This window comes from Conger conger, chromosome 1 (assembly GCF_963514075.1).
Source record: "Conger conger chromosome 1, fConCon1.1, whole genome shotgun sequence".
Taxonomy (NCBI): domain Eukaryota; kingdom Metazoa; phylum Chordata; class Actinopteri; order Anguilliformes; family Congridae; genus Conger; species Conger conger.
The window spans coordinates 69,965,090-69,987,310 of NC_083760.1; the positions used below are offsets into that span (position 1 = coordinate 69,965,090).

Genomic DNA, 22,221 nt, shown 5'->3' on the forward strand with positions numbered 1-22,221 from the left:
AGAACCTAAATCAAGGAACAGTAATATTGCTTTCTGAAATTGTTGGCAATCATATTATCCTTGTTATGTTGAAAAAAATAAAAAGCCCAGTTACCTCATTACATAAAAAATGACACCTCTAAAATGTGAAGAGCTCTTTCAGGGACCACAAGTTTCTCCAATAAACAGCTGGCACCAAGAAACGGTGCTGCAGTAATATGCAGAGACAATTCTCCAAACAGCTCTCTAAATATGCACACACACACACACGCATGCACGCACACAGACACACGCACACACACACAAATTATTTTGTCTTGATGCCAACCCTGCCACCAACATTATACGGAACCAAATAAATGCTTCCCTTGCTCCTGAGAATAAACAAACTGAACACAGGATTTTGTTTTACTTCATCGACAATAAAAACACATGATATAGTGCATGAATCTTGAAAAGACAACTACGCTTAAAAATACATGATTCGTTTTGGACACCTCCAACCAAAAACCTATGCTTTAACCTCTGGCGCGAAGACTAGTTGAAATCTGGAGCTAGACATCCCTACACAACAAGGAAAGGAAACGGAGTAGCCTGTTATTATCATCACCTTTCTTGTGGCAGGTCTTCAAGAGGTGTCCTGAAGGTTTGAGGGTCACCCCAGACAACTTGGCCCCTGTGCTTCCCAGACGGGCCCTTCCTAGGGGGCTCCCATTCTGCTCGAGCCGCGCGAGCTTGGCGGGGGGCCCCTTGGGCTCTCCAATGCTGTTGGGCAACTCACAGTTCTCCTTCCCCAGGCACGACTCGCTGAGATGCTCCATCGCCCTCAGCTCCACAGCTCACAGTCACCTGTGTATCAAAACACCAAACAAAGAAGACGCACTTAAACACCACAACCTGAGCGCACAGCACTCTTCTTTTTTTTTTAAGAAAAACGTTAACTTTTTACAATTATTAAAACAGTGTACTGAAATATAGTAGTGAGTATATAAATACTGTGGAAAATAAAAGCACTGCCATACAACAAAGCCGACATTTCATAGTCATTCGTAGTGCTCATGGTCACAAGAACACAATTGGTAAACGAGTATGCAAAGCTTTACCGAAGTAGGCACACACAATACAAACAGTACATATGCATGTGCCAGGATTCACTATACTTATACAAGAGAAAAATAAGCAAAACAAATTATTTTTATTATGCTATATATTGATAAACAAAAATATCTATTTGCATATTTTCTTTTGTATCCAAATTATTATTTGCATACTCAAAAGTAAAAAGTGTATATTTATGTAAGAAAGATAAAGTAAAAATAGCTGTTAAACGAGTCATGTTTGACATAAAATCGGACTGCTTGATCTTACTTCTATCTGGTGATTGCGCTGTTTCATTCCACCACTGCGATTTCCGTTTTTTTTTTAAAGACTATGCATTATGCATGCTTGTCCCACTACTGATTCCCATGTGGTAAGAAACAAGCCAATTTTTATGCAAAATGTATTAATTTTCAGAAATATTCTATTCCTATTCCTTACTGCATGACACAGTATATACATTAAAATGACAAAAGCATTTCTCATTCCAGCAAAAAAGAAAGCAAGGACTACAGCCTATCACCTAAATGTATACCTTACCACATATCTAAACATGGTATAGTCACAGAGGTTGTAAAATAGTGGCTGTTGTTCAGTAGACATTGAAGACAGTGCTAAATGGCTACCTTTGTATAGTACTTTCCAAAGTACTAAGTAGGCTACAACATAACTATATCCCAGTCTACCACTGTAACTAAAAATGAATGCTGAATGGGTATATGAGATCAGCCCATATACCAGGGATGTAACAGGGATACAGGTGTTTAGCTATGTACAAAGACACACACACACAAACACACACACACACACACACACACACACACACACACACAATACTGAATCACTGTGGAAACCATGTAACCATAATATTACATTTTATTTAGTGTACACAAAACACACAATTTGTATCCACCTAAAGCTTTTTTTTGCTTGTTTATGTTTGTACATACTGTACTATACCGAATAATTAATGCACTAATCCTTACCAGGATGATATGTGCAAGCTTTTGTTTTAAGAAGAGTTTCCAATAAGATATACAGCATATTTCAATAACTGCAATTGCATCCTTTGGTTTCTGCAGTGATCAAGCATGGTTTGTGCAGTTTATGTGCACCTTTTCTCTGGGCCCTGCAGTAAACTATTATATTTTAAAAGTGAGGAAATGAATCAATTAAATATGCTCCCATCTGTTCCAAACTGCATCACTGACCTTACGAGCACCAATGGAATTCAGAGATCACACATTTCAGTCTTAGCTATACAGTAGGTAGGTTACTTAAGCTAAGTAAAGACATGCAATACAAAAGTGCATATATTCGTGCAGAAAGGCATGCACAATTAAAACAAATGCAGATTTTTAAATATAAAAATACCGGTACTGTAATTTTGAAATAGCCTACAACACCAACTCAATCCAGACTCCGGATCTGGCGATCCAGGTCAGGATTTTGAGATGACCTTTTAAAAAGACAGGCAAGAGTACTATCCAGAAACATAAACAATTTTGCTGAACTAAGTCAAATGAACGAAACCAACCTGAAACTCAGCACTTCAAAACTCGAAACCATATAAAGTCGTCTGGTTGAATAACGCCTTCTTCAAGTTCTTTAAGATGAAGGAGAACTTCGCCGATAGATGCTTTCTAGGTCTGTATGACAACAGATATCAACAGCCTTCCGAACGAATATTTGTTCTTTCACTGAAGGGCGAAAAGACGATTTCCCAAAATAGTAAAGCGATAACATAAAAGTAAGAACAAATGGGAACTGTTCCGATAATCGATAGCATGTGTAAGCGCTTAATTCAGAGGCGACCGAAATGTGTAGCTAATATAGAGCTGAAAACACTAATTGACGTTACTGCTTGCTATCATTAAATGTTCGCCATATTCAAACTAGCCAGAGCTACATACACCTGAAATAATGCTAAGAAAAGTAGCCAAATACTGTCGCTAAACAGATAGGGTAGCTAGAAATCGGTTACAAGTGCGACGAGTTATGTACAGTTCACACTGCTGATAAATCCACCATGAAAATCAAGGAAACAACAGCGGAAATAGAAGTAAACAATTGCTGATATCTATCATTTGCTTTCAAGCAATAACCATCCTATATTTTCTGTGGCTATGTAGCTAGCTATAAACATCTCCAGTGGTGCGTTAGTTTAGCCACTACTGTCCAGGAGAAAAATGAAGCGAAAATGATTTGCCTTCTCACGTGAAGACGATGCTATGATTACCAGATATAAACAGGTAAAAAAAGTGCGTTTTAGTTTCCAGTCTTGAAGACGGATTAGGCGTGCTATAAATGCATGACAGCTCCCTGCTCTATGATGTGTTCTGTTCGTTTTATTCGTACCCGGACGGAGCTCCTCTTTCTTTCTCTCTTTCCCTCTCTGTGTCCCCATTAAATTATTAGTTGTATTGACTCATCACTCCCCTCGCTGGCGCTGTCTGTGCCTCTCCTCTTTCTCCTCATTTCTATAGAAAATAACACCCAAACCAACGGATTTTAAAGCGCATTTCGAATCGCCGGAGACAGGCTCCCGTGACGGCTGAAGTCCTGGCGTAAAGAAGACCCGAAAATAAAGTAGAAAGTGGAAAGAAAACGGAGAGGATGGTGCGATTTCCGGCTGTGCGCGCAGGAATTTTTAATCAGCTTGATTAGAGTGAGGCGGTTCTGCATTTATTACTGAATAACATACGCGCACACACACTACAGACTTGCATTATGCGAATGAGAAAATACAATGCAGAGAAGGACATCTGAATCACGAAATAGATCTATAGATATCGCTTGCGCTTTGACAATAGAATCACGAAAAATACAATACAGTTGGTCCATAGAAAAATTGGGCTGTATTGTTCTACGTCAGACGCGTATTCGGCATCGAGCTGATTGTTATAACATGAACTATAGCTTATGCATGAGGCAATGGACACCGGTTATTATTTTTGTAATAAAATGCGTCCCAAGAAAACAAAATGCAGCGGTTTTTCCTTAAAGTTTCCCTTTAACAAAAGTGTAGTTTGATTGTAGAGAGTCATTGGATGCCTCGCCGTATAATCCCAATCCGTCATTTCGCATAACTTTAGGCTACAATTCTAACACTATGCACTAAGTGTGTGTATTCTTCTCGAAAAAAAAAATGTTTTCATGCAGCAAGGAAAAACGTTGCTAAAATGTCCGGAATCATAGACGCTGTTCTGTACAAAGCAGGCACCATATGGCACTAAGGCGGGCAAAGAACCGAGAGCGAATGAATTTTTAGCCTGATAGAATAGCCTTAATATAGGAATTAATGACAACACATGCTGCGCACACAGGCGAGGCACGGAAATCGCAGGTGACACGGCGTGTATTGCACAACCAAACCCCGGGCTTATTAACCGCACTGAACAGATCGAATTTCAGGACTGACGGAGGCTGACCACAACTGAAATGACATGGCATAACCTCGTGAATGTGCGTGTGTGTGCGTGTGTGTGTGTGTTTCAAGGGGGCGTGTTTGAAAACCCAAGTAATCAATAGCGACAATAGAAGATCTGCTTTCAGGGCAGCCTAAAACCTTTTTTTTGAACCTAAGTTATAACACTTTATGCCAGTGATCTGTAATAAACTAAATACACGTAGCCTACTGTACATATACAACACTTAAATATTCTATATATGTAATATATCCTATTAAAAGGCCACAGAATTAGAGAAATATTCACATTTTATGAATAATATCATTGATTTAATACACGAAAAGAGGATGCTAACAACACAAGATGAAACAGCATACTCAGGCTGTAACCTATAGCTCCTGAAAATGAAGGTAGTAACCCTGTTGCTTCATTAATTACAGCCAAAAAGTATGATACATTATTTAAGCATTAACTGTTTTATATAACGTAATAATTGTTGCACAGAATGGCAATCTGTATCAACTATGATAGTTGGCAATAGAATCCCATCCAAAAAAACACAAATAACAAGAAGGCTATTTTTTGTATGGCAAAGGAAATGACAGCATATTCTTTCATGGATTTTCGGAATAATTAAATAACTTGTCATTACGGAAAAGCAGTATCCATATACATGAAGCATTTCTGTCCTACCATTGAAAGGGAAACAAACAGGAGTTAGACTGGGGATTCTACATATATTAGGTAATGACCCAAAACAGAACTGTTGCTCAGGTCATTGGTGGGCCCTCCAACCATGACTGTCTTGCAATGAGTAAAGCTGTTATTGTGTGCTCCAATTGTGTAATTATTGGTGGACAAGTGGTCAAACATTCCAACTTGTCAAGAGTGGTGTGGTATAGTATCTCATAAATGCCGAGGAGTGGTCTTGTGCCTCAAACTTTGTATCCTTCAAATCTGAGGACAGTGAAGAAAATGTGTTTGTAGATATGTAACCTGGATTATTCTACTTATTGCCGGTCAAGCAGATTGACCCACCTTGCATCCCAATTGCCATACTGTATAATATGTGAATACTGAGATATGGCTGGGTTACAAATCAAATTATAGTACTACTCTATAGTTTATGTATGTGTGTGTGTGTGTGTGTCTGTGTGTGTGTATGCATGCATCCACACATGTGCCCATGTGTGCACATACATGTGTGTGTCTGCATTTTGCACTGATTGTACATTCGAAATTCACAGGCTATAGTGAAACATCCACACATACAGTAGTGTGAATGACTGCATACAATCAATCAATCTATGGAAGAAGTACAGCACATACTGTTAACAGATAAAATAGATGATATTATTTTCCTGTAAGACACACAACAGACAACATAGGAACACACTACTCACTGCTGCCACCTATCCCAACAGAAAATTAACGGTAGCAGCGCACTGAATCTAGAAGTGAGGTTTGGCGAAGTTAATAAAAAAAATACAAAAAACGTTCAAAATGGATAGAGAGATATTTGGTCCATATGTCTCATTTGACCCGTACACATTTCAGCATATCATCATTAATTCGTTCTATGTTACAAATTACTTCAAATAAACATCACACCATCTTAGTGAATATGGTAAAGCAAGCGTTCGCAATAAACATATAGCAGAATTCTTGCTCACCAGCAGAATGAAAATATTGGAGTAAACAGATTCACTGTTGTTTCCAGAAGCCTTTTTTATGTTCCTGCTGACAGTCTTTTCTGAAAATTTAGTACATTTTTGAACATTGATAGATTATTTATTGTCCTCACTCCAAGGTCTACCAAGTGGTCTACCATGTTGACCTCTCCTCCATAAAAGATTCCTCAAAATTGGTGTACCGATCTCAGAAATTTGATTAACAATTGGCAATTTGATACATATGAATCAAACACAATCTCAAGGGACTGAGGGTTGGCTGCTTCAACTGCCTAACTGGAGTGAAGAAGGAGATTTGGCTCAGAACCACTACATGCTGCCAATCAGTAATAATCACCCCAAAAGTTGTAAACATGTACAGGTGTACAGTAGTTATATGAAAGACTATTACCTTACTCCTTCTGTCGGATTGTCTAAAAACAAAAACTGACCCCCATTAGGTAATCTTGATCACTCTTGCAATTGACTGAGATTTAAGTTTTGTGTAACCTGCAATATTTATTTATCTTTTGTTCATGGGTATTATTCAGAATTACCATTTAGACAGCCACCAACAGTTAACGGAATACCAACATATCTGTTAATTCTTTAATAAATGTATAAATATCCATTTTGCTTTGTTTGCTTTTCCAATCCCTGACCATGTAGATCGTAAGGCAAAATCATGAATGTGAATGGACGGAATTTTACTGGAAATCTATCACAACCTCAAGTTATGTTCTGAATGCGTCCTCAGGCATTGCAGAAAGGGTTTTACAGAATTCAGTTCACCCCAGTTCTTGGGCAGGACAAAATGAAAGCTGGCTGGGCATCATTAACGCTGTAATAAACTTTGACAATTATTGTACTTACAAAATTATTAATGTTCGCTGCCTATCAAATTGGAAGTGCGGTTCAATGCAGTTTTTAATGATAAAGTTAGTAGCCTTGCTGGTAAGATTCTCCAGCTTCAATTAACTGAAATAAATATTTCAGCAATGAATGTAAATGTAAATATACACCCAGTTGTTCTTCTACAAAGTAACATGACACAAACACATACAATAATACAAATAAAAGCAAAATAAAAACAATACATGTGATTGAAAACTATCCATATTTATCACAGAATTTCAGTCAGCCATAATTTTAATGGAAATGTTCACTCCTTCAAAAATGGACTGAGTTTCTGCTGTTGATTTTACCTCAGTGTAGCATAGCTGTTATATGAAAAATATATAAATGCTTTCAAGTTGATGAAAATGAATGTGACATCTGCACAGTGGCGAGTGAATACATGTTTCCATTCTCTCTAGCAATGGAGAAAGTACACAGCGCAAATTTATTTCATATGATACCAAGAAGATGACATAATAAAAACAAAACAATGGGAGGTGAGTGCATGTTGTCTGTGCAGAGAAAGCACCTCAGGAAGCATATCTTTCCTCTACGTTGAATGGATTCCGGTCACATGATTTTATCTAACCTACAGTAATATGTGTTAAGGGAAAGTTATGTTTCTCTTTTTTGTTTTTAAATCAGTAAGTAATTACGTCTCCCCAAACCTACTGTCTGCTGACACATACAGTAGAAAGCCCCAATATGACCAACCTCCAGATGAAAATTTCCAGAGCGGGTCAATTCCAGCTGTAATACAGTTCAGTGATCTTAATCTACTGTAGAAAAGATGCAAGCAGTCATGTCATTTGGGACAGTAGTCTGCAGCCATGTTTTTTTTCAGTTAACATATAACACTGTATGACTCACATATACAGTATATACTCACAATATCAATTTGGATGATCTGTGAATCCATAACGGATCACGAGTAGGGCCTCGCTATGACTGTGTCCATCTGAAGAAATAAATATATTTTTTTATTGAAGACAAGCTCAATTCTGTTGTTATGTAACAAAATAAAGATAAGCACAGTAAAAGAAAATCACAACTCTTACTTCTGACCATCCAAACACTGTACAGAAAGCCTTGCAGATCTATATCTTTAATATATTATATGCTTCCTGCATCTTTACAGAGGATGACACTATCCTTCAATGATAAGCCTGTACTGCCCAGTCTTCATTTCCAGGGACATTTCATTATTTATTATCTTTATGGGTAATACATATATGATGATATTCAAGTGCTATTATTATGGAGGCCTAAATCTGCTATTTATCTGTAAACCGGAGCAACAGTTTTTTTTCCATATCATACTTAAACTACAACATGTTAGATAAATGCAATCAACAGTAATACAAAAATGTCCCTTAATCTTAATTGTAAAATTTTCACCGGAACCATGTATTTGATTTACAAACATAATTTCATAATGAATATGACATTGCATGGATAAGACTAATGCAATCTCATGATGAGTCATAATTAATACTTTTTTTTTTACCTTCATTTATGACGTTCTTTCTTCTGGATTAGACTGTTTGACATTCTGTACTGTATCCATCATGTTTCTTAATAATATATTAAAAAATCAATTACAACTTATAAAATTATCACCTTCTATTCCGTGACATTATGCAGGTGTTATCCATGTTAATTTACGTAGGTGTTGTAATGTTTTTGTGTTTGCCACTTACGATGTTTAATGTGCATTAACACGATTATTTGGATTGCTATTACAGAGTGCCTTCCATGCTTTTAAACAGTTCTTGTTTGCAAACAGCATGGGGTAAAGCCACCCCTCTTTTAACTCTCCGTAATACCATTGGAAATGAATACTCTATAAATAATCTGCCTGAACAAGAATGAAGCAAAGGTCTTGGTGCGGAATTAAGCACATGGTTATATTTCTATTTTGACACTCTATGAACTAGAGGGGGGGTGAATCAACATACTTTATTTTCACGTGCATATTCTGAATCGCATAGAAGGATAGGAGGATTCACACCAACACGTACAAACAAGTAAATAAAATGCAGGGAATAGAAATGACCAGGCCGTGGTTTGTGTTTTCTTACAATGGGCTTTATGTGAAAAACAGAATTATAGATTGTCACAACAGGAAAGATGTTCGACCGAAAGCCATTTTGGCGAAGGCGCTAGCGGTCAACCTGCCACAGTCCTGTGTTGTTTCCTGTTAAGGTGTTAGTGCTATAGTACATTTGCAAAGAACCTGTATACTGTATGTTGATTCTATGGGAATAAGTGAAGAGTGCAAGAGTTTTTTGTCCAAATGTACTCTAGTTGTTTTCTGCTGACTTTTACATATTGTAATACTTCTCAAGCTTTAAGCTCAGTCACCTATTTTATTAAGATGATTAACTCAACCCAGGAATTGAATTACACATTAATATAGTGTATTGATGTTGTGCACTGTATATGTTACATATATTATTTGCAAACCGTTTGCATATAGCAATTATATATCTGTGTATCATCGTAAAAAAAACATCTCACCCACTTTAAAAGAAATATATAAAAACAAAAAAATAAATTGTTTTCAGAATCACCAACGCTTATTTATTATCAAAAAATAGCCAAAGGAAAATCACGATGCAACAAGGTAGTCAATACTGGCTGGTTACTCCTGCCCGAAAGAATGAATTTTCCCTTTTCAGGGCCTATTACCCTATGCCAAACAATTGTAACCAAAAATCAAAGGCGCAAACATGTAGTGCTGCCTTGCAGTTGCTTATTTTTTGCGGTTATTATTGTTTTCACAGCGCGGAACTCAGCTTCAGCAGCTTCTGCTAGGTAGGAGAGTGATGTGCACGACACAACTGTACCCCTGCGGTTTCCTGCTATCAGAAAGAAGCTTCGCTCTATACAAGATGTGTGATTCAAAACGCAAACAGGACTGTGTGTTTAGACCCCATGGCCTTGCGGATGACACCATAGTGAAGAGATCATGCCCCTTTTAGCCTCCCCCGCAGCAAAAATGCTGAACTGTTCATTTACAACCAAATCTCTCTATGGTGGTGTCATGCATGTGTCTCTAACTCTGTGCTGCGTGGTGCGTGTCAGCATGAGCTTAGTGGTGAGAAAGAGCTTTTATCATCTCATTGCTTATTTGTCCCTCCTGCTTTTATTGAATTATGCTATAAATTAGTCATATTACAATCAGCAAACAAATATAAGTTGCAGAGACATAAAAAATGACTTTTCTGTCACTGGTGCAGTCCGGTGTCACATGATTAAATAATTAGAGCTCTAATCTCTGCCTCGTGGATTGCAACATATCAGCAATTAATAGAGTTAGAGACAGGACTGTGTGTCTCTGATAGGGCTTGTGAAGATGTCTTTGTTCTCACTTTGTTGTCTGAATGGCGAGGCAGAAGTCTGAAGCGTTGTGAATATTGTTCTGGGCACAGGGCTGCAGTGAGGTGAGCAGAGGACGAACTCACCTCTCTACGTGAATGAGGACGGGGGAGAGTAAACGTTTGGGGAAGCAGCTGTCCAGTGCTCCAAGGCTAGAGGCATCCGCTCCAGGTGTGGGGTCAACCTAAAGTCTGGTCAAGTCTCGCAAACGGTGGACAGACTTGGAGCACACATGCAATGTGAATCTTAGCGTACTGTGCAGACTGGATCGAAGTATGTGTCGCATACCATTTGAGAAAATATCTTATTTTACAATGGCTGATTTTTTTTTGCTGTAGTTGCTATATCATCTTTATGAATCTACACAATGTATGTTTTTAGGCACATATATACACACATTAATCATAATAATTAATTGTAATACATTTATATCATGCTTCTATTTGAAGGTAATGTGCAGGGTTACAGTAAAAACAGATTAATAGTATGCAGAAATATTTTGCTTTTGAACTTTTCAAATCCAAAAATACGGGCACTTGTAAAGACTTTGCACTCAACAATACAGTAAGAGCACACATTCACACAGACACTTTTGTGTGCATTCGGCAGTAATTCTGCCATCATGAAATTGGTTGTTCAACAGTCTTTGGATTTGCCATTTCTATTATACGTATGATACCTGTTTTACCAGATTGAAAAGATAAATTAAATATCGTCATTTGATGTAAAACATTTAATAAGCAAGGTCTGAGAGAGATGGACCCCAGCAGGACGTGTAACTCTAAAGAACCATTAACAGGATGTACAATTCTCCATTTCAGCTGCCTCATCCCACGCATGTGTGTGTGTGCGCGCGCGCGTCTGTACAGTGAGTGTCTGCGACCATGTGTACCTAAGGATTGATGATGGAAGTAGGATATCGCTGCCACACTTTGTACAACAAAGGCGGAAACCCTTTTCAATGGTTTTATTTGAATATGTGGGTGGGTATTACAACCTCATCTTTGCAAAGTAAAGCCCTAGATGTGATTTACCCCAAATCTCTGGTTTTTTTTATTTGTCACATTACCAGAACAAAGAATCTGGGAAAACCTACACAGATCTGATCGTGACAAGCATAAAATAAAGAACAATGCATTTTTCTGAAGTAATCAAAATGTGCAGTCTTAAAAGGAGTGATTTAAATTACAAGAAGTTAAAGGCCTAAGAGAACATTTATTTCTAATCGCATTTATGCGGCATTGCTGGAGATAGATGCTATTCACATGTTACACAACTGTCGTGTTGACTAACCGTGACAAAATTAACATGACGCACTTTCATCGTTTTACCTTTCTGAAAAGAAATTTTGCCAACGGTTCTGTAAACAACGAAAGGATGTGTAGAAGACAAAGAAATCTGATGTTTCTAAATGTGGTACAATTGTGGCAAGAAGATGTAAGGCTATAAAAATACAGACAAATAAACACTCATATTTTTCAGTTTGAATTAATGCTTTGAGACATATAATGAGGGAAGTACTTGCAGAAAGTTTTCAATTAATGGCATATGAATATGTGTGTGTGTGTGTGTGTGTGTGTGTGTGTGTGCATGCAATTGTCAGCTCCATTACATTTTTGACTCAGAGCCCTGGAATGCATAAACAATCCTATAAAGATACCGTCTCTAAAACCGGTTGCAGCTTGCCATCAAAAGTCTCTGAATCATTGTTAAGGTTTTTTTAACCTCCATTATGAATCATAACAGGGCTCTTTTAGGAGAGGAGGAATCCCCACACAGCTACATATTAAAAGGGAGACAGGCCTCTTATTGACTGGCGACAGTCAAATAAATACATTTGTTGGCAGCAAAACCGGTATTTACACTACTCCTACCGCAGGTATAATTTCACTGTTTGCTGAGCTGTTATTTCTCTACAGTGTTAATTATGGGGAAAAGGGGAGTAATGGTTTTGCCTGAGATATAAGGCTCTCTTTAACTTACTTGGAAAAGCAAACTTGGCAACATCAACTAATTCTGTGCAGTCAGAACAATGAATTTCAGGGCCTAGACCGTCTCTTAGTCCCTATAGACTCTGTCAGGTTTCCTGCATGAGCTTCGTTTTAAAACTATAGATTTGATTTTCATTCCCAATTAAATTAATCAGAAACATGGAGAAGAGCTAAAAACAGGCGCTGTTTCAAATATATATATTTCGCGTTGTAATGGTACATTAAGGTCCACACAACGTTTAGGATTAGGTGCGGGAAAGCAGGAGGTGAGGACTGGTGAACGTTTAGACAGGCTGCGTCTGGTGTGTGAGTGCGGGTGTCTGGAGCTCTCGCTCGGCCGCAGACTAAGCCCAGGGAGGAAAAAAAAAAACCAACGCAACAGCAAGAGCCCAACAAGTGTGGATCTGTTCCTACCGTGGCAGTCATTTGACTTCACTGAGATGCTTTACTCCTGTACTGAAATCATCATTGATGTACTGTATAGTTTAATTGGTCTCAGAGGGTCAAGGCATGTGAATGTTGTTTTCTCTCTCTCTCTCTCCCTGCATCTACTGCATTCTAGTTACATTAAAAAAAAAAACATCTTCAGTGCTGTCATTTGTCACCTTTTTGTATTTTTTTTAATCTACAAAAGAATAAAAATGTGCTTGGTACACCTGGCTTATCCGTGTGTTTAAGGAAGCAACAAACAGGGGAGTGAGAGCCTGCAGTCCCGCGGTGTGCTCGCCTTTGCCTCCTGTGAGAGCCATCTGACAAATTAAGTGCCAATTAAGCGGGAATGTAATGCAAAAGTGCGACCAGGAAGAATGAGGCAGAGATCACCTGGGTGTTCCCAGCAGCTCAGAAACACTCTCTCTGATTTCCTGTAATTATTGACACAGACTCCATACACTTTGCTTTCAATTTTTGGGGGGTCCTATAATGACGTACTCAAGTGAAATTGTTCCCTGTTTGTGGGTTTAGGTAAAGAAATGTGTCTTTAGTTCCAATCGCTCCTTGTTGTGACAGAGAATGATAAGGATAGTCAGCAGTGGTGGATCGTTAAATACTTTACATGGAAATAGTCCATGGAAGAGAAGCACACTTCAACCAGTATATTTTTGAATAAAATCTTATGCTCATTTTTATTTCTGAAAGAAATAACTGATCTCTACACTTAATAGAGCCATCCATAAAACGGTCACTGAGCAATAATGCTGTACACTAGTTCAAACAATGTTAATATGATAAAATAACATACAGAATGTACATGGTCCCAGATTATAAATTGTATAGTGTTACTAAAAGGAGACATTGGACTGTCATCACCTATGGCAATAGTAAAATGACTTTATGAACATTTACTAGAAAACTATTTGGTACGACTGTCATCAAAACGTGACAATGAGTTTGCCATGCCAATCAAAGGGGTTAAGACATTTATATTATTAAAAAATAAGATTCTAAAGCACCTTCACAACTACCAAGGGACTGCAACCAAGACGACCAAAACTGAGAGAGCCAGAATAACATTCACAATATAAAAAATACTGTCTTTGATCTTTGCCAGCACTTACAAGAAGTAACTGTCTCTAACAGGAAAAACATCTTGTCTTGATTCTGCGTCACAACGACCTAAGAGGAACATCTCCACTTTCACAGAACCCTGGGTTCAGTTAACACTGAGTGAGGAGCAGGTAAAGTCTCCACAGATCTCTTGATGATCACCTGGGGTGGGCACCTTCACCTTGGTGACATTTTACCATTTATATTTCATGCATTCTGCAAATTCTCTTAGACAGAGAGACTTACACAGGTTACATTCAACCCAATTCAGGTTATTACCTTACTCAAGGGTATAGGCAGTGCCCACCTGGAAAGCAAACCCACAACAATGCAGCTGCAAGTCCAGTTCCCTAAACTTTGCTAAACTGTCACCTCACCACCATGCTCCACCTTCAGCATATGATGTGGCAAGTTATCTTCTCCACGTTATTGTAAAACATCAGACACGTTAACACGTAGAGTGGACATAAAATGTGAAACTATGTCATTGTAATCAATACTGAACAGTTCTGAAACTGTAGTTTCAGATGCTAATACAGTTGCCGTTTTAATGTATAAAGTTGAACTCTAGTTCTGGTAGCTAAAACAGATTATATTTTGCTGATAAAAGTTAGAAGATGACACATAATAGCTCAAATTGAATTCAGTTTTCTGAGCCAGGAGAATAGCTATTTATTGGACCTGCAGTTAAAAACCCCGAAAACTCAAGCAAATGCTCCTATTAAAGAAAATTATAATTTAAACCTTAGAGGAACTAAATTGAATGATTTTCTATTCTTACACGCTGCCCAATAAGCACACTGAATGTAATGATTCTGCATTTTCCCTGAAAGTTATCATTCACATTATAAGGCATTCAACATTTCCAAGGAAAGGGTTCTCCAGTATGTTAATGTTTTTTTAAATTATCAAACCATAACAAGACTGGCAAAAACTTGCCAATATATGTATTAATTCACAGAATGTGTTTAATTGGCAAGGCAGTTTATACCCACCCAGGTACTTTATCTTGCTGTTGTTAATTGTGACAGAGGCAATCATGGTAATAATAGCAAACAAATACGAGCAGTATAGACCGTGTTTTGTGAAACAGAAGATGGTGAACCTACAAATCACAACAAACTAGACACCCACGCGCTCCTGTCACAATACAGCGTAAGTTTCCATCAGTGATAACATTGCTTTTTACATTAAAATCGTATGCATGTACAGCAGGGTAAGGAAAAGTTTACTTCCGAGCTCCACAAGCTGAATTTAACAGAAAACAGGGTCAGTTTGTCCAACGTTGAATCTTGAAAAGATATCAGTTTGATATTTTTTTGTAACATGTGCTGAGCAATCTTAATTCCTTGACATAATTGTTTTGCTTTTTTGGTCAATTACTGTTGTAATACTGATTATGCTACTAATAGTATTTTGATAATATTAATATCCAAATAAGTGCCACTGCTAATAGAAAGCAAATTGCCTCAGTATGTACAGTACAGTACATAAAATGGCATGTTAAATCTGTGGCTTCAGTCCATGTGCTTACTTACATCCATACATACATACATACATACATACATACATACATAAGAAAGCGATAGGGAAAGGATAATTGCCATATGTTTACCATGATGCACTAGTCATTTTGAATACTATCTAAAGAGGTAAATACTTTATTTACTTTATTAACAGATATTTTGTTTTAAAGAAATGCCACCCTCCCACCAACATTTCAGTACACAGTAACATGTTCAGTGTTAATTAAACTCTAATGCAGTACATATGAGTCCAAGAGGGACTATGTATTCTCTGAAAAAGGTGATGTCACACTGTACACTTTACTGTGTAGTTCCATATCTTGCATTGTACCTGTACAACACTCATAAAGGGATGCTTTATGGTTTTTTAATTTCACTTCGGAGTGAAACAAAGAAATTATAATGATAAAATAACTATTCTTAGCATGATAAAACATTACAATACACGTGGGGATAAAGGTCCACATGTTTGTATCAGAAATATAACATGTCACCTTTGTTAAAGTAAACGTGACATCTTTAATAGTATTTCATATTTACAAATAATTATGTTAAAATGTCTGGAAGCTATCCATATTTTTCAAAGACAGCACAGCTGACATTTTAAATGTTCTCAGGTAGCCTTTTGGTGATTAAGGTATCACCTGAAACACCTCGAACTAGAATCAAATAAAGCGAACTAGACACTTTACCATTGTCTATGTAAAAATGCACGAAAGTAGTTGCATATTAAATCTTCACTGCTACTGAAGATAAGATTTGTATCTGAATAAGATGACAATGATCACACTTGAATGGATGCATGTATTCAAAATGGTCCGAACAGCCCCTACTGCATGAAACGTACGTTTCTGGAGGAAATTATATACGTCATAGGCTACACACGTCCATGGAATCTGTTGGTTCAAATTGCCTAGTGTGACACAGATACTTAAATTGAAAATGCATGGTCCTTTAGTGCAAAGTACAACGATAGATATAAGTTAGCATTTGATTAAAATGCGATATCATTACTATCGACGTCATACACCCATTCTCTGATTTATCTCTTAGATCTAGGATACATGTAAAGAGCAGAAAACTTTTTATTGTGTGAGGGTATGTAAAAATGAACATAACAAAATAATACCACGCAACATTCTAGTTAGAAAATAAATCTTTAAAAGTCGAGGTTGCCTGAAGTTGACATCTGTCTCATAGACTACACACACTTTGGTCTTGGGTCACCGAATAGCGCTTAGCCTGACGCGTTTTGTTGTATCCTGTGACATTCTAATTTGTCCGGTTAAAATGGTAAGTACACTATACTGAAAGGACACCTGGACTGACTTGTTTCGTGACAGTAGCATCTCAGTGCAGGTGTCAAATATGAGTGCCAGAATGAGAACAAGAAGGGTGCAAATGTAACAGTACCTTCAAAGTTAGCAGACGCCGTGAAACCTCTTGTTTTCCATCAAAAGTGAAGAATTCGTATGGGGTCTGTTCCACCTTGAGAGATCCAATACAGAGAGAAAAGTCCTCGTATAAGCTCACACACTCGTGCGCAGAGAGGGCGACGGTATCGAAGCCGCAGCTTGGCTGTTCTTGAGGAGAGGGACTGAAATGCACGAGAGTGAGTGAGACACGAGCTGTGGTGCGGGTAGAGGCACGAGAGGAGGGCTCTGTGAGGATGTCAGGTAAGCGAGGCGCCCCTCCCAGTTTCTGATGCTCAAATCAATGATTTGCCAGCTGTGGCGCAGCCCGTCTCAAACCCCACTTTTTCCAGTTCCCCCGGGAGCTAGCTTCGGTGAGAGAAGTGGACTGCCAGGAGAACGTTAACACTAATCCATTTTCATATTTACATACCACATGTTTACATGTCAAGAAAGGGGGGTTGCAAAAATAACGTCACGTTACTGTCTACATCCTACAATGTGCCGAATTGCTGGGTGCAAAAATATCTGACTTTTAGCAACTGTAGTTCCGATAATGAATAATATGTGACAAACTGTAAACATACTTCGTTTTATATATAATTCGGAATGAAAGACTAGGCTATGCTAATCGTCAAGCCAAATTGAATATTTGCAGGGTGTCTTCTTCAGCGCTTGCACTCAGTTGTGGTGGAGTTTATCTTAACTTAACATTAATTCATGGTTAACCAGAAGCATAACACTATCACCGCCCCATTGTTTCGTTTTTAGCTGCTGGCATATAACACTGCGATATGCTCCTTAATAATTGATCATTGAATTGGCTAACTTTTCTGACAGGACGATACATTTGGCCAAACTTAAGCTATTTGATTCCAGAATATTTTGTCGCCTACTTTCATACGCACGTTTCCAATTATTATTTTGAAGCTACCCTAGTAGGCTATTTTAATATATGATACATACTATTATGTGAGGAACGACCATGGCAGGTGCTAAAGAAGAGCCTGTTATGATAAATTATGAACTTAAATATGAGAAACAATTATGTTAGAATTCGTTCTTCAGCCATTCGGGTATATATTTAATGACGTTAAAACTCCAGGCTCTGCGGAATAAGCACAACGGTTCAGTCCAGTTTTGGGCCAGGCTATACTTTGAGAGGTTTTATTCGACACAGTGTTCCGTGTTAAATTAACTCTTATAGTACATATGATCCCTATTGGACTCACATGTATACCATGTTGGAGTTGATACACTGGATCTTGTACTATATACCAACACTATATAAAACCTAGTGTCGGTAAGGGAAGCATTTAAATTAATGTATTAAATGTTTTTAAATAATAATGTGGCACACACATTGAAACATATTCTCTATTGTAAAAGTTTGGTATTTCGGTGATTGAAAGGGGTATTACACGATTAAAGCTGTAAACGAACAGCTGTATGAGTGCGAAAATACACAGGTGGAAGTAGAACGAGCAAAGATATTACTATTATGTAAACTATTGGAATTATTTTTTAACGGTTCTAGAAGCTTTGCAATTCCATACAAGCTAGGGCATAAGTAGCATACATGTTTAAACATGATATATTGCCTACTAACTGAATTCACACTGAAGGCACTACTGCAGTCTACAATAACTGAGAATTTCTGTGATTAAGAGACAACAAAAAATAAAGGAAAATATGGACCATATGAGAGAAGTACTTTGAGTGTCTCTGACAGAAAAAGAATCTGTAAGAAGTTGACTTCTTTAGCAATTTCTAAATGTTTTATCTCATATTTTGTTTATTGTCTGCCTATGTCACGATTAAACGTGGCTAACCTCCGACTTCTAGCTTACTTTCGGTTTGATTTCACAAAAATGGGACCCCTTAAATCCGCAACATAACTTTCAGGCTTGTCCAAATTAAACGGGGGCAGTGACTAAAACTTGGGGTTAAGAGATAAGTCAATATTCAAAAAATATTTTTATAGTCACGGGTAGGTTAAACGTATGGGTCTGCGTATTTGGTTGAGCACCATTTAGATCGGTATTTTGTCTGATGTCTTGAGCGAAATAATTGCTTTTGAAATTGAATTCAAAAGAAAACACCTGGACAGCAGCATATACCCCGTTTCTACATGTGACTTTCCTGTATGAATACACTACAGAGCAAACATGCTCACGTTACAAGAATGCCAGAAACAGAGCAAATTGATTAACTACTCTCTCCACCGCTGGATCTGCCGAGCGCTCGGTGAGCTCACAGGCAGAGAGCGAGCGAATGTACAATAAGGAAACATCGAGCTCTATTCTACCGGACCACAGGATTACTCGCGTGCGTTACACACGGTTGTACTTTACGGAGGAAGTGAATGAAGACGAGACTTAAACCAAACACTCATCCTATAATCCCCATTGTGGAGCCAAGCCCTTCTACTTATATATGAGAAAGATATCTCACTTTCATTTACACTCATAAACCTTGTCAAAATATTTTCTTTAGGTGAAAAGATGAAGACTTTATGAAAATGTTTGAAACGGAAATTAATTCCAATTTACTTGCAACATCCATGTTGCAAAATGTTCAGAGTCAGTTCAAGGGAGTGTATGTACTCTGTAAGAGTTGATCTGACGCTGAATATTTGACTGAATATGCATTCCTTGCCACAGATATAGTATATCAGTAATAAAACCCACTTGTCCAAAGTCACTTCTGGACTTAAAATAACTATCAGATAATATTGCATGTTGCATGGCAATTTAGAAAAATGAATTTATGATGTTTTAAAATATTTATGTCTGTGTATCACCACAAAGTAAATGAAACCGTTTCCAATAATTTAGCAAATTTTCACTGTGACGCTTGCAAAAGAGTTATGAGACATGGGAATATGCACAGTAAAATTCCCAGTGTTAATTTAACTCTAACAGAATACAAATAGTCAAATAGAGAACATATGTACTCTGTAAAAGTTGATTTAACACATTTTACGATGTGTGTGGTGTGGCTTTCTGTCAGTACAGCTGCACATCTGGGCCAGCATACATTTACAGTGTTTTCAGGGTCACACATTTGAAGCAGTGGCATTCACTTTTGCCCTGGAAAAGTGCAGGCTATACATTGCTTTGCAGCACTTTGTTGATTAATTCATCATCCTTGTATAAACTACCAGATCCCTAACTATTGCCATATGGATTGCCTTGCGAGGGAAACTAATCAAACTCGCAATTGGATGGAACTGTGTGCAGTTGATTGCACACCAAACTGCATTTACCTATCCAGGCGTAACCACCTAAGCTTGCAATCAGGATCACTTGGCCAGTGCAATTGGTTTGCCAGATTAAACCTGGAACTACCACAAACACATAGCACAACTCTCACATAAAAATGATCAACTCAAATGATCAAGTTCTTGACATCATCTGGGACATCATACACGCTGAACTCCACTAAGGTAAAATTGTCTTTGGTGTGTCAGCTCTCTATAATTCAATGTAATTAGTTACAGCTACCTATACAGTATGCCAAACCCTCAAAATACAGCAAGCTCTGAACATGACCTTCATACTCAAAATTCCTGATGACCAAGCTGGCAGGTTAGCGGCCAATTTGTGTGGAATATAGTGCTGCAGGGAAGAAGAACTGAAATACTATATTTTGTACTACAATGTGCTTGCTACTACTACCATATTACAGACTGGTTTCTGGAGATCAGTGAAGACATACAGGAATCCTTAAAACACCAACAGCATTAACTGTAGTACAAAATATACACTCATGGAACAGGTATTTACTAGACCTAATTTTTTACGTATTGGTCTTCTGCTGCTATAGCCTATCCACTTAGAGGTTTCACACGTTGTGTGTTCAAAGATGCTCTTCTGCATTCCACTGTTGTAATGGGTGCTTATTTTCGTTACTGTCACCTTCCTGTCTGCTTCAACTAGCCTGGCCCTCCTTAGCAACGCATTTCTGCCTGTAGAACTGTTGCTCACTGGATGTTTTTTGTTTTTATCACCATTCTCTGCAAATATATAAATGTACCATACATATGAATACTAGTGCATTTCAATGAGTTTCCGGTTCGATTCCCGCCCTGGGTGTGTCCCTGAGCAAGACACCTAACCCCCAAATGTTCCTGACGCGCTGGTAAGTGCCTTGCATGGCAGCCAATCACCGTTGGTGTGTGAGTGCATGTATGAATGGGTGAATGAGAGGCATCAATTGCACAGCGCTTTGGATAAAGGCCATATCTAAATGCCAACCATTCACCATTACAACAATTTAATATGTGACTTTGAACTATTGGTACATATGTGATGTAAGTTTGGTGGCAATCCAGAAAATAGCAGAAATTGTGATTTACACTGACATTCCCAAAAAAAAATTTCTTTATTTTTCACCCTTCTGTAAGTAATTTCATGTGTTTCCAGATACAGCAACTGAAGCATAGGACTATATCATTCACACCATTTTTCATTTTATTCTGCTTTCCTGTACACCGTATGCTAGTCTCTTAGCAACAAGTCTGTAGCTACAGACATGTATCAGTTACTGCATAACATCCTCAACAGTATAATACCCTTAAAATAAATACACACAATAAGGATCTGACCTACAGTATGAAGACATTATTATTTCTTCTCAATTTAAGGAGATATGATTGAACACTATAGTAAATATGCTTATGTTTCAGCATTTCTGCAGTAAACATGGTATTACAAAGTAATATTATGCTAATGCATGAGTAGTTATATTATACTAATGCATTGGAGAAGTAATATGTAACTTCAAAATTGAAACTTTGAAACCATGTTACATATTCAATCATTTTGAAAACATTTGAAAACATAAATAATGGTTGATCTACAATAAAAAAGCCTGCTGTTTAAATTCACATAAATTGGAGAGTGCACAGTGTTTAATTAATTAATTATCTTCTTGTGCTTCTTCACAAGCCCCAGAAGAAGCCCTTTTTTGTAAGTGCTATGTAATCAGTGTTTCCCAGAAAAGTTTTGTGGTTTGAACTCACCACACCACGATTGGAAGTTTCACATTCACTCATTGCTTGACATCACTTGTCTTGATTCTGAATGGTAACTTCAACTAAGTGTTGTACTTTTGGAGGTAAACATGCGTGGGTGTGTTATTTGTGCGTGTGATTGTGTTGGGGCAGTATGTTAGCTGATGATTTCGTGCAGTGCGTTACGTGAATTTTTAAAACACGTGAAAAAAGGATTGATCTGATAAATTAACCGCTAAGACAAATGCATATTATTACACTAGAGGCCACCAGGGGGCGTCTACTGTGACAAGCG

General features: G+C 37.7%; 1 protein-coding gene across 8 annotated transcripts in view; it reads right to left on the bottom strand.

The window, feature by feature from the left end:
- satb1b (SATB homeobox 1b) overlaps nt 1-17,094 on the bottom strand; it is a 53,887-nt gene extending 36,793 nt beyond the window's left edge. For 6 of the 8 annotated variants that reach the window (XM_061248911.1, XM_061248903.1, XM_061248896.1 and 3 more), the window contains exons 1-2: nt 16,911-17,094; nt 590-828 (exon numbers count right to left, since the gene is read on the bottom strand). In XM_061248911.1, coding sequence (XP_061104895.1) covers nt 590-800 — 211 coding nt within the window. In that variant the 5' untranslated portion in view covers nt 801-828; nt 16,911-17,094. Of the gene's footprint in view, nt 1-589; nt 829-2,614; nt 4,051-7,943; nt 8,013-16,910 lie in introns of those variants that run through there. The other 2 variants (XM_061248869.1, XM_061248860.1) reach the window with 2 other exon arrangements.
- Between the last annotated feature and the right edge of the window lie 5,127 nt (nt 17,095-22,221).